The sequence below is a fragment of the Corvus kubaryi genome, unplaced genomic scaffold, assembly GCF_017639235.1.
Source record: "Corvus kubaryi isolate FWS band 111438036 unplaced genomic scaffold, C.kubaryi_AGA036_p1.0 37354, whole genome shotgun sequence".
Taxonomy (NCBI): Eukaryota; Metazoa; Chordata; class Aves; order Passeriformes; family Corvidae; genus Corvus; species Corvus kubaryi.
The window spans coordinates 668,575-681,491 of NW_024581116.1; the positions used below are offsets into that span (position 1 = coordinate 668,575).

The 12,917-nt window shown below is 43.5% G+C and overlaps 1 protein-coding gene across 2 annotated transcripts in view; it reads left to right on the top strand.

The window, feature by feature from the left end:
- MSRA (methionine sulfoxide reductase A) overlaps positions 1–12,917 on the top strand; it is a 212,300-nt gene that overhangs the window by 54,286 nt on the left and 145,097 nt on the right. For both annotated transcript variants that reach the window (XM_042032776.1, XM_042032775.1), the window contains exon 2: positions 8,284–8,352. In XM_042032776.1, coding sequence (XP_041888710.1) covers positions 8,310–8,352 — 43 coding nt within the window. In that variant the 5' untranslated portion in view covers positions 8,284–8,309. The remainder of the gene's footprint in view (positions 1–8,283; positions 8,353–12,917) is intronic.

Here is a 12,917-nt window from a genome sequence, read left to right on the forward strand (position 1 = left end):
TTAATTTTGCCTTAGATTTTGTACCCCAAACCTCCAAAATTCAACACCTACAGAGTCAGAGAACAGATCAAGCAGAACATATGGGCACAGTCAGGCTGTGATGGGTCACCTTTATCTGGGCCTCATATGCTTTGTGTGTGGGAAAGTCACATAATCTCACAATCCCAGAATTACTTGGGTCGGAAAAGCCCTCGGAGATCACTGAGTCCAGCCATCCCCCAGCACTGCCAAGGCCACCACTGACCCATGTCCCCAAGTGCCACATCCACACAGCTTTTCAATCCCTCCAGGGATGGGAATCCACCACTGCCCTGGGCAGCTGTTCCAATGCTTGACCACCCTTTCCATGAAGGAATTTTTCAGAATATCCAACCTGACTCTCCCTTGGCACAGCCTGAGGCCATTCCCTCTCCTCCTGTCCCTGTTCCCTGGGAGCAGACCCCGACCCCCCCGGCTGCCCCCTCCTGTCAGGGAGTTGTGCAGAGCCACAAGGTCCCCCCTGAGCCTCCTTTTCTCCAGGCTGAGCCCCTTTCCCAGCTCCCTCAGCTGCTCCATGGCTTGTGACCTTGTCTCCTGGACAGCAGTAAGTCTGTTACTGTACTTTCTAGGATACTTTCCTCTATTCATACCCCAAATATATCCTTAATCCTCACATTTTACTCCCACAGCCCAAGTTCTCTGTCCCCGCTTCCATGAATCCACTCCCCACTCCCAGTATGCACCTCTGCCCCAGGGGATTGGGAGTTTCACAATCAGTGTTTCTCCTCCTCTGCACCTCCACCACCGTCTTCTAAGAAATTTATTAATTTTCATTCCAAAACCTTCTTTTCGTGTCACTCCTGATCCGTTTCCCAGTAGGAACTGCAGAACAAACCCAGTGCTTGATCTCTGGCCTTTGTTCATTAAGCTGCACCTCTGTTTTTTGAGGAGCTCGTGTGTTTTGGAGGCTGAGCTGGCACTCTGTGCTGGGACACATCACACTCTGTGCCAGTGGTCAGTTCCTGTGTCCCAATCTGTTTGATGGCCTGGATGCAGCGAGCCCAGTGTGTCACTTTGGGAGACATCATCCCCAGAATACATTTCCAAGTTAGTTTCTGCTGCCACTCTTCCCTTCCTGAGCTGTTTTGATAAATAAACTTACATATTTTTCAACAACATTTGTGATTATTGGATTCCATTGTGTGATACCAGGGTTTTTTTAATAATAGCTGGGATCCATCATGTGAGGACATCACCACAACACTATAAATAGTTGTGGGCTAAATCCTTCAAATAATTCAAAATTCAAATTGTTGAATTACTGTGACGTAACCACCTCTCCTTTTAATTGATCCTGAGCTGACAGCTGATCTCTCCTGATGGAGGATGGAACTGGAGGAGTGAGAGGTGAAAGAAACTCAGCAGATCCTGTTCACCATCTCTTTGCCAATGCTGAGGATCCAAATGACTCGTCAGAGGCAGAGACATAAATGACCAGGATTGGGGATTGATGTCCCTGTGCTGAGAATGTCCTTTGGGACACAAAGGGATTTGAACTGTAGCACTTGAGGGTTCATCTACAATGACAGGAGGTTTTCTTATTGCACAGGAGCTTTTAGAACTGACAGTTCTGCTGATTGAACTAGACCTGAAAAGAAAGAAGAGTGTATCTTTCATCACCAGCTAGGAAGGATTTATGGATGGAGTTCTGCCATAAATTAAAAATCTCATCCTGCTCAAGGAGAGCAGCCCTCTCCCTTGTGTGCCTCTCTTTAGTCCTCTAAGCCCCAGTGAAGCTCTGCTTTCCTGATTTTTTCCATTGAGTAGTTTTTAAAATCCCAAAATTTGAAATCCTAATTCCACTTTCAGGAACAAGGAGAAATGGGGGGGTCTTAGTTTAGATTGGAAAAGGGGCATTTAGCAGGTAATTTCTATTCCTTCAGCAGCACTTCCTACAATCTTCCTCTTCAACAGCCAAACTTTCCCTCTGTCCTTTTCAGATCATTGTGAAACCACCTCAAAAGCATTTTCTGGTGTCCAGGAGAAGTTGGGAGAGGGGATGGATATAAATAAGGTGAATGAATAAGTGAGGATTTGGTTCAATCCTATCCTTGTACAATTTACCAAATCGTCATTTATGGCATAATTTTGGTACATGAAACGTGTAACTCCTCTTGGCACACCCATCAGGTACCTTTTCAGAGAACTAAACTCTTTCTTGAGGAAAATATCTCTAGGGTTATGAAACAGTGAAAAAATAAATAAACATCCTTAGGTTTAAAAAATCAGGCTTGAAGGTATTTAGGCCTATAATTGAATGACTTGTTTTACAGAAGTACTGGCCAGTGAAAAGTGAACAGAAATTCTGGAGCCCAGAAGTTTCTAGAATCAGTTCATTTACTCAGGCACAAGCACAAACCAAGGTCAGATCCCTGTTTTCTAAAGCAGGTGAATGAAATATAATGAAGTTCTCATCAGTTAATATGGAAATACACTGAAACAGAGTTTTGTTTTGAGGCTGTCGAGTAAGATTTCTATTTGGAAATGGCAAGAACACATTTGTTCCTGTAATGTGTTAATAGCAGTGTGTTAATGTGTTAATGCAGCCTAATGGAAGGGTGTGTTTTAGTAGAGTTAATTCACTGTTAATAAATTCAGTGCTGCCTTTAGACTTCAGTGTAGGCTCTGTAAAGGATCAGAGAATCCCAATATCCTGAGCTGGATCCCACCAGGATCATGGAATCCAGCTCCTGGATATCACTGGACACGGCTGTTTGGAAAAGTGAACAGTGTCTGGTTCAGCCTCTGCTGACATGTGCTGGTTAAATTAAAGGTTAAATGGTTACATTAAAAAGGAAGTATTTGTTTCGTAAATACTAGTCAGTAAGGCTGATTTTGGTTCCATGGAACTGAGTTTTCCTGTGTTGAACTTAAACTCAAGGGCAGTGAATTCCTTACGTTTGCTACTTTTAGTAATCTTTACTATAGGGTTTGTCCTCCTTGGTGACACTTTTGGACTTTTATCCTCACTACAATTTAAATGGTGACACTGCACTGCCAAACTTCTGCCATTTTTTTCCCTCTGCATGTTGCAGTCTTTCACTGAAAATAAAAATGAGAGAATTTCTTGTTGGCAAGGTAAGAAACCCACTGGTCTTCAGTTATGTTCTCTATATTGAGGTCTTCTCATTGTACCATTCCCATCCCTGGAAGTCTCCAAGGCCAGGTTGGACGGGGCTTGGAGCACCCTGGGATAGTGGAACGTGTTGGGGTTGGAACTGGATGAGCTTTAAGGTCCCTTCCCACACTGGGTCCATGAGGACACCTGGAGGAGAGAAGGATCCAGGGAGACCTCAGAGCCCCTTCCAGGGCCTAAAGGGGCTCCAGGAGAGCTGGAGAGGACTTGGGACAAGGGATGGAGGGACAGGACACAGGGAATGGCTTCCCACTGCCAGAGGGCAGGGATGGATGGGATATTGGGAAGGAATTGTTGGCTGTGAGGGTGGAGAGGCCCTGGCCCAGGGTGCCCAGAGAAGCTGTGGCTGTCCCTGGATCCCTGGAAGTGTCCAAGGCCAGGCTGGATGGGGCTTGGAGCCACCTGGGCTAGTGGAAGGTGTCCCTGCCCATGGCAGGGGGTGGGATGGGATGGACTTTAAGGTCCCTTCCATCCCAAACCACTCTGGGATTCCCTGATTCATTGTGCTGTGATCTTTCTGGAGGGTACAAACCCGACACTGAAGTTAAACTTGGTCCTTCTGTGACTTTTGAAATCCCGGCTGTGGGTTACAGTGAAATGCCACCAGTCTGTCCCCGTGTTCTGAGTTTTCCAATGGCAACTACCATCCTATTTTTCATTATTTTGCTGCAGAGAGGTGGAGTTGTGACTGGGGATGACTTCCTCCTCTCACATCTACAATTTAGGAGGCATTTAAATAACTTGTTTATTCAATGCTGAGCATTTTTCTCCACCCCTCATTATTTAGATGAAAGGAATCTTTGTCACACAGCCTGGCACTAAGTTTTATGCCCCTTCATTGCCTCCAAACTTTTATTTAAAATGAATATGGAAACTACACTAAATGTTATCTGTACGTGCCCTGCACAGCTGACTGAAAGTTTCATAAAACCACGGAGTCACAGAATATCCTGGCAAGGACCCACAAGGATCATCATGTCCTGCACAGGAAAATCCCTCAAATCCCACCATGGGCTTTCTTTGGTGGCCATCTTGTAATTCTTAGGACTTATATTATGCCTTATATTCGGCTTTTGGAAATAATAACCTGAGAGCTCCTTTTATAACTGTTGTAAAAAATTCTTATATTCCCCAATCTGTTTTTTCTCCCAGATTCCCAACCCCTCAGTAGCCAAAATCCTCCACCATGGTGGTGTGATGGGAAATGTAGGAAAAATGGAAGAAAAGGCCAAAAAGAAAGGGGAAAGGGGTCCTTCAAGCAGCGGCTGATTTGCTTTGGGATGTTCCCATCCCTGCTTATCCCTTTTCCTCCTCTCCCCCGTCCCCATCGTGGCTGTGCTTTAGGAGATGGAGTAGGCTCCTGGTAATTGGTTAATCAGCTATTTTCAATTCAATTCCTGGCTGTACTTACCATGGAAAATTAACAGTCCTTGCGTATAAATATGACCCCTACTCCTGGATTAATTTGATTATGCAAGAATCTCAGTTTTCATTTAAAAATAATAACTTTCTGGCTGCTCTGATAAAACAAGTTTGGATATGTAATCTAAATATTCTCTAATGGCTTAAAAAAATCAAAAGACAAATATGAAGAACATATGAATCTCTTATTAATAGAATTTAAATGTTCTCAAATCTTTGCTGTGATGGCTTGAGATTGAATATTTTGAGACCAGAGAATTCCTGATTTTCATTCACTGCTACATCAGCATTCTCTGAAAAGCCAAACCTTTTTTAAGCATCTTCATTTGGGTCCACAAAAAGAGAAGTGATGTTCATTAAATGACTGAGGGAATCTTAACCCTGAGTTTTTAAAATTTCTTCTGGGCTTGTAAATCTGTTCGGAACCTAAGTCAGGCTGGTTTGAAAGGAAATATTTTTTACAGAACTTTCTCATTTGAACATATTTCATTGTTAAATTTATCTATTATGGGTGTGATACCATCAACCCACGTTATTGTGAGTATAAATGAAATGTATCCTAACAAATTAAACTGTGCCAGAGAACAGGTCCAGGCATTGGAACTCGATTGTCCACGCTGATAAATTGCTGGGATAGGCTCAAACATGATTTCATCTGGTCTAATTAACTCTCAGATAGTTCGTAGATAAGACTTGCCAGTTTGAGTGGTTTACTGGTGCAGATACAGACTCATGGTGAGGGCAGCAGGGAGAGAGATGGTTCTACTCGGAGTCATGAGACCCCACCTGCAGAGCTGCCTCCAGCACTGGGATCCAACAGCAGAAGGATGTGGAGCTGCTGGAGAGAGTCCAGAGGAGGCCACAGAGATGTCCCAAGGGCTGGAGCCCCTCTGCTCTGGAGCCAGGCTGGGAGAGCTGGGGGTGTTCACCTGGAGAAGAGAAGGCTCCAGGGAGAGCTCAGAGCCCCTTCCAGTGCCTAAAGGGGCTTCAGGAGAGCTGGAGAGGGACTTGGGATAAGGCATGGAGGGACAGGACACAGGGAATGGCTTCCCAGTGCCAGAGGGCAGGGATAGATGGGATATTGGGAAGGAATTGTTGGCTGTGAGGGTGGTGAGGCCCTGGCCCAGGGTGCCCAGAGAAGCTGTGGCTGCCCCTGGATCCCTGGCAGTGTCCAAGGCCAGGCTGGATGGGGTTCGGAGCATCCTGGGATAGTGGGAGGTGTCCCTGCCTGTGGCAGGGGGTGGGATTTTTTAGATGGTTAGATGGTATTTAAGGTTCCTTCCCAAACCATTCCATGGTTGTGGGATAATCCTTGTGTGGACAGAACTGTACCTGAAATCAATGACTCTTTAGCCAAGGGCTGTTGTAGGACCACGTTAGAAACTATCAAGTGATAGGTGTAAAAACTGAGTAAAAACTGCCTAAAAAACATTGAGGACCTGTTTAGCAACTTTTGATTATCTTTCCATGCATTTTGGATCTGTGAAGGATTATTTCTTGTTAAAATTCAGAGAATCTAAGGGGCACAAGGCAGGCACTGCACCTGTCTGAAGCAGACTTTGCCTGAAGCTGAAGTTGAATGTCAAGTCCTCCAGGATCTGTGTTGCTTTCAGCTCCTACTGGTTCTGTTCAGCAGGAAGCAAAGTGTGTCACAGGAATCTCTCAGGCTTAGTTTGGAAAATTTAGAGAGTTTTGGCAGTTGATGATGGAGCAGCATTTGGAAGTTTTGAGAGGTTGTCGTTCATGAATTTATGTTCGTGAAAATTCTGTCAGCTTGAATGTCAATAAAACAAAAATGAGAATCTATTCCTTAACAAATGGCTTAGCTTTGGAGCTCTGAGGACCAAGGAGATTAAAAAAAATGATACAGAGACATCCCTGGAAGTGTTCCAGGCCTGGATAGTTCAAGGTGTCCCTGCCCATGGCAGCGGGTGGCACTGGATGAACTTTAAGGTCCCTTCCAAGCAAACCAGTCTGGGACTTGATGATCCATGTCCTTCTAATTCAGCTTTTCCGCATCCATTGATGGATTGACCCCGTAGATTAACAGTATTTGGGTGGAATGTGCTGTTTTCAGCCCCAGGAAATGAACTCACAGCCAGCCCAGTGCTCACTGGAAATGTCTCCATGGCTCTGCAAGACCAGGTTTTATCCTACTTACTGCAAGCCCTTGTCTCTGGAATGACAATGAGCTTGGGAAAGTAATTTATTCTTTCTGTTGGCAAGTTACAGGGATAGTCCTATTTATTTCTAATTCCATGGGGCCAAGGTATTCCTGATTTTCTGGAGTTAGTCAATCCAATTTGTAGGTGAGAATTAAAATATTTTCACATGGAAAACTGTTCAGTAAAAAGCCCAAAACTGGGACATTCTTTGATTCTCCTTGGGGAGAGTTGTTGTTACTTACACGTTGTTATTTGGGTGTTGTTACTTTCTTCCTAAGGTTGAATGTGTATTTTGTTAAGGTCCTTTTAAATTTGGGGGTGGAGGGGGTGGGAGGGTGGGGGTGGTTTATTTTTTACTATTTAGTGCATCTGTGCAGGAAATACTGGAAAAAATAGTGAGCCAAAGTATGAATGACAAGAAAATGAATCATTTTATCTGGCTGAGATCTTCAAAACGAAAGTGTGAAGACATTTGGAGACAACTTAAGAACTCTGAAAATATTACTTTCATTCAAGCCCATCTCACCTCTGAAAGTTTAATTTTAATTTTAATATATTGAAAGCCTGGCCATTTGAAATGATAACTGCTTCATACATCATGGATGTCACTCACTCTGTAAATGAAGGCAGCTATCAGGGCGAGGGCAGGGTTAGTTTATTTGATCTTACAAGATGTTCCATAATTTTTCTGCCTGTTCACTCCTCTCCTGTGGTTGTAGATCATGTTGGGAATACCAGCTACAGCTAACGAGGTTGAAACCTTGGTCATGTTACTCCCACTCTGGAGCTTCCCAACAATTTCCTTCCCAAAGCCCCTCTCTGGAGGCACAGGACATTCAATTTTCCTAAATGCCACCGATTGACTCGTGGCACCTCTTGCTCCACTTGCAGATAACCCTGATTTTCCCTTCTCACTGACTGTTGGTAAATGTTGGTTGCCAGCTGGGATTAGGAATGTGCCTCCCTGCTAATGAGAAATACTGTCTTCAGAGAATTCACAAGTGAGCCCACATTCCCTATCTGACCTGGTTTGTTCCTCACCAGCACCAGGACTAAAGGAATTCAAATAATGCATGCACTGAGAAAACATCTGCATTTTCTCCCCGGAAAATATTTTGTGAACAGAAAGTTGTATTTTGAATTCAGGCAGTTTTGTTTCTTGCCACCACTGTTTAAAATGTGTCTTAATAGCAAAAAATGGATGTAGGGATGGCAGTGAAAAGATTTGGGACTACAAGAGGGCAGGGTTAGGTGGGATATTAGGAAGAAATTCTTGCCTGTGAGGGTGGGGAAGCCCTGGCCCAGGGTGCCCAGAGAAGCTGTGGCTGCCCCTGGATCCCTGGAAGTGTCTAAGGCCAGGTTGGACAGGGCTTGGAGCAACCTGGGCTAGTGGAAGGTGTCCCTGCCTGTGGGAATTGTTCAGGTTTCAATGGATCTGGGAGAAATAAACAATTGATTTTATGCAAAGCAAATACTCCATCACATTTTAACTTGTTTTTTTTTTTTTTTTTCTCCTTCTAGATAAACATCATGTCAATGGAAACAGAATGGTTGAACCTTTCCCAGAGGGAACACAGATGGCTCTGTTTGGTAAGGCATCAGTTTGAAAATAAAAGCTCAAAGCTCTGTGGTGTTCCTGCATTCCAAATTTCTTAATTTCAGCCTGACTCCTTCCTTCCAGTTTCAGAATCTGGGCTGCTCCTGCCATTTTTCAATCACTGCCACCAGCTAAAGCCACTGGGCGTTTTGGGAGATGCCCTTTATATGTAATTTCCATATAAAGAAATACACTAAAAATGTTTTTTTTCTTAGTTACACAAACAGAAAATGTAAATCCTGTATTTTGTTCCCTAAAAGTTCCAAAATAATAGCTTTTTATGTATGATAATTCCTCTAAGATCATTCATTAGTTGAAACAAAATTCTGAAGATGGTCCATTATTCTCCACACTTTAAGGCATGCCAGGAACTCCAACTGTTTGGGATCTATTGGACTTGGAGAGTTGTTATCATTTACATGCCCCGAACCAAACCTGCTGGTTTGTACTCGACCTTGTCAATAGTCCTGTGGAATTCCTGTCGGGAGCCATCAGAGCTGGAAAAGTGGCCAGCTGGAAAAGAGAAGTTTAATTTCACTGTATCTGTCTCTTTTCTATGAAAATGTCACTCTTTGAGCCCTTTTTGAAGACTTGAAAAGTTGTTTCTCCAGAGAAATTAATTTATGGAAGTAATAAACATCCTAAAATAGATCAAAATCACCCTTTTCCAGCCAAGATCTGGACTTTACCCAAAACTGGGCATTGTCAGAGCTCTTATTTCAGGATGTGCTGATGTTAGTTCTTAAGGCAAGCCTTTGGGATTTACTTCAGAAGAAAAAAAGTGGATTTCTATGACAATTATTATTAAAATTTATTGCTACAGAGAATGAAAAATTTCCTAGTGCTGTTTTGATAGAACTGAGTTGTTTACAAAGGGTGTATTTCTCTACTAACATGAACAAGATTGTCCAAAGTGCCTTAGGAAATGTATAATGTTCTATTAAATGTTTCTCTATCTGTGATGCTGAAGTAAATATTAAATCACTCCTTGATACACATTAATTTAATACTCCAAAAATGATCTTTTCAATTGATGATTGCAAAAAATCTTGGCGAGTGTCAGCTTTCCTGTGGAATTAATGTTGGTATAGTTTGATGGCAGAAGAGAAGAAATGGTTTGTGGGTGCCACCCTTCAGTTTCCAACATGATTTATTCAACTTCTCTTCAGAGTTCTTCCAATCCAGTGTTGCTTTTCTGTCAGTATCTCCTTCTCTGTGGATTTTGGGAACATAAACAAATTCTTGGACTGGTGGAATGAGTGATTGTTTTATAATTTTCTTTTGGAGCAAGTGGAAAATGATTTTAACCTTTTGAGCTCTAAGGTTGAGATGGATGTAGATTCTTCTCTGAATTTCTTACAGCAGGCAGGGTCAGAGGGTTCTGGTGCAGTCTGATACTGATGCAGTCCGTGCTGTTTAAATATTTTTTGAACAAAAGAAGCTTCTTTTGGTTTTTTTGTATTTCCTGTGTCATGATCAGATCAGATTTCTGGTGTTTGTGATGGGTGTTGGTTCTGTCACTGCTCGTTGTACACGATTTGTAAAACTTCGTAGAAGGCAAGAGGATTTAATTGGAAAATTGCAAAAGCTTGTTAAGCAGAGCACTTAGAAGCATTCCTGAGGAACTCTGTAACATTCCTATCAAGCCTGGGAACTTCCATTCTTTTTAAATTGCCCTAGATTTTCCACAAGGCTGTGATTGCAAGTGTTGGGCTTATGTGGTGAAAGCTCAGGCTGGTGCCATCTGTGCTGTGAAGGAACAGAAAGCCTACACATCCTGATTTTTGCTATTAGACCTGCACTGGAATAGTGCACAAACACAACTCTGATGATAATCCCTGGCATTTGTTGGTGTTGGCATCCCAATCTGATGGGTAGGATGGGAAAAGGGAGGTGCAGATCACTTTTCCTCCCTCCAACCCGTGTGAATGGGAGTAAAAGGCCAGGTTGGATGGGGCTTGGAGCAACGTAGGATAGTGGGAGGTTTCCCTGCCCATGGAACCGGATGAGCTTTAAGGTCCCTTCCAAACTAAACCGTTCTGGGACTCTCTGATTCTAAAAGAAGCACTTGAACAAGAAAACTATCAGTTAGGAATTCCTCTCCTGGGATTATTACTCAGTCTATCCATGTGTCTTCCTGTTAACAGCAAGTTCTTTGTATTTTGGGTCTCTGTAAGGTCAGGGGAGAGCCTGAGCCAGTCGAATTTCTGACTCCACCTCACCAAGACAGGATTTTCACACCCCTCTTCCAGAAAGATCCTTTAATCCTTTAATTGGATTCACAGGGACGACTCTGGAAGAGCAGTAGTTACTTAGAAGAGATCCCTCTTACTGCCCAGTGGAGTCTCCCTCACTGGGTTTATTCCCATCTCCCTCACTGAGGTTATTCCAGGCTCATCTGGACACAATCCTGTGCCCTGTGCTCTGGGATGCCCCTGCTGGAGCAGGAAGCTGGACCAGATGACCCCACTGCGCTCCCTTCCAACCTGACCCATCCTGTGATTGCTTAAAAAGATCTGCAAAACCCAGAAGTTGCTTGTGTAGAGACAGCCAAGTTGCAGTGAATTTTCCTCCTCCTTGGATTGTTTTAGATGCACCAATAAAACAGCAGAACAAAATGTCATGCAGGGTTGTAAACACTGAGCCTTCCACCTGCTGCAAAACACAGCTGGATTTCATTCCACAGCTCCCTCTCCTGCAAAACCTCCTCAAGACACTCTTCCTAATGGTGGATTATTTATTTGATGGTGTGGCTGCTTGTTTGGATCAAGGGACAGGGTGAATGTACTTGGGGCATTGTTCCTGCAGCTTTCCCATCTACAGCAGAACCTCATGGATTTCAAAGGATGATTTAAATGATCTTGAGACTCTCCTGTTGTCTGTACAGCATCACTCAGCTGCTGGAGCTGCATCTATTGCTCATTAGGATGAAGAAATGTGTCCTTGTTTCTACAATGAGGAAAAAAAACACATTTCAAGGGTGAGGGTGATTCTTTAATGGAAATCTTCTAATGCTCCCCATCCTGTGACCTCATAATCCAGCTCCCAGCTGAGATTAAAGCACTAAGGCAACACGAGGTGCACAGGCACGGCTCACAGCCTCACTGGAGACATGAAATGCTGTGTCAAAAATCCTTGGAAGTCTATTCCCAAATTCCATGGCTGCTGCCCAGAAAGGTTATGGACTCCCCATCCCTGGAGGTGTTCTGGGGCTTGGAGCTACCTGGGATAGTGGCAGGGGTTGGAACTGGGTGGTATTCAAGGTCCCTTCCAACCCAAACCATTCTGGGGTTCTGTGTTTCTGTGGAACAAATGAAACTCTTGATGTTCCATGTTTGTTTGTGTTATGAATGGTAAAGTAGAAGCCGTTCAATAAAAGCCTGTCCAGGAAGTTTTCTTGGAAGTTTTATGGTCATGGATATATTCTGTCAAAAGTATTTAGTTGTGAGAGACTGATTTTGACCCCAAACTTAACCAAAACTCAAAATCTGAACATATATAAGGGGGGTTGATAATATTTTGAAAAGAGGCAGTTTAGGGTCTAAATTCAACTTTTTTCACCAGGGGTAAAAAATCCCCAAATGCCTGAAAGCTACAGAACATTCACAACTTCAAGAAATTAATACTTTCCTCAGTACCACTGTAACTCTTTGCATATTTTAAACACATTTAAATGCCCTGCTGCATTATCATAATATCATAGAATCGTTTGGGCTGGAAGGGACCTTAAAGATCACCTTGTTCCAAACCCCCTGCCATGGGCAGGCAAATTATGCTCAGAAATGTTTCTGATCAGGGTTGAATTTTAAATGCTCCTTTTCCTTACCAGCTGCTGCTGGTGCAAGACCCCAGTTTATCCCAGAGAACCTCTATATTCCCTGAGATTTCTATGTCACCTGATTTCTCCAAGAGGAAGCATCATGCACATGATGTGTGCATAGAAGAGCTCTTATTTACCTCCAGTGAAATCTGGAAATAGTTCAGATTTGTAATTATAACACTTTTAAAATACAGGAGTGCACTGAGCTGTATTTGCCTGACACAGACTGGCTTGTAGTGGGATAATTGGTTTCTTGATGTAAACAAAGTGCAGACAGAAATAGGATGTTAAGGAACTGATAAGATCTAATTATGGACCTTTCAGAGCTGGCAGACGGATCCAGGCCTGGTCACCTTCTGCTCTGCGCTTATTAGACAGCAGCACATTCCAGTAATTCCATGGAGCTGTGTTATTACTGTGTTTTGCCTGAGTTATCGTGTCCTGTTGTGACTGGGAATGTACCCACTGTTTCCGAAGGTTGTTTAAAAATTAAACCAGAATACATCAGGATTGTCCAGCGAGGTTTCTTAGCTTGTTCCTGAGGCCTCTTCAGCTGCTTTGGCAGCACGTGGGTCTGGGGCCCTTGGAAAACTGAGCTCCTCCAACACACTCTGCTCTTGGTGGCTTCGACTCCTTCCCATAAAGGCTGGACAGGGCTTGGAACAACCTGGGATAGTGGAAGGTGCCCCTGCTCGTGGCATGGGGTGGAATGGGATGAGCTTTAATGCTCCTCCAACC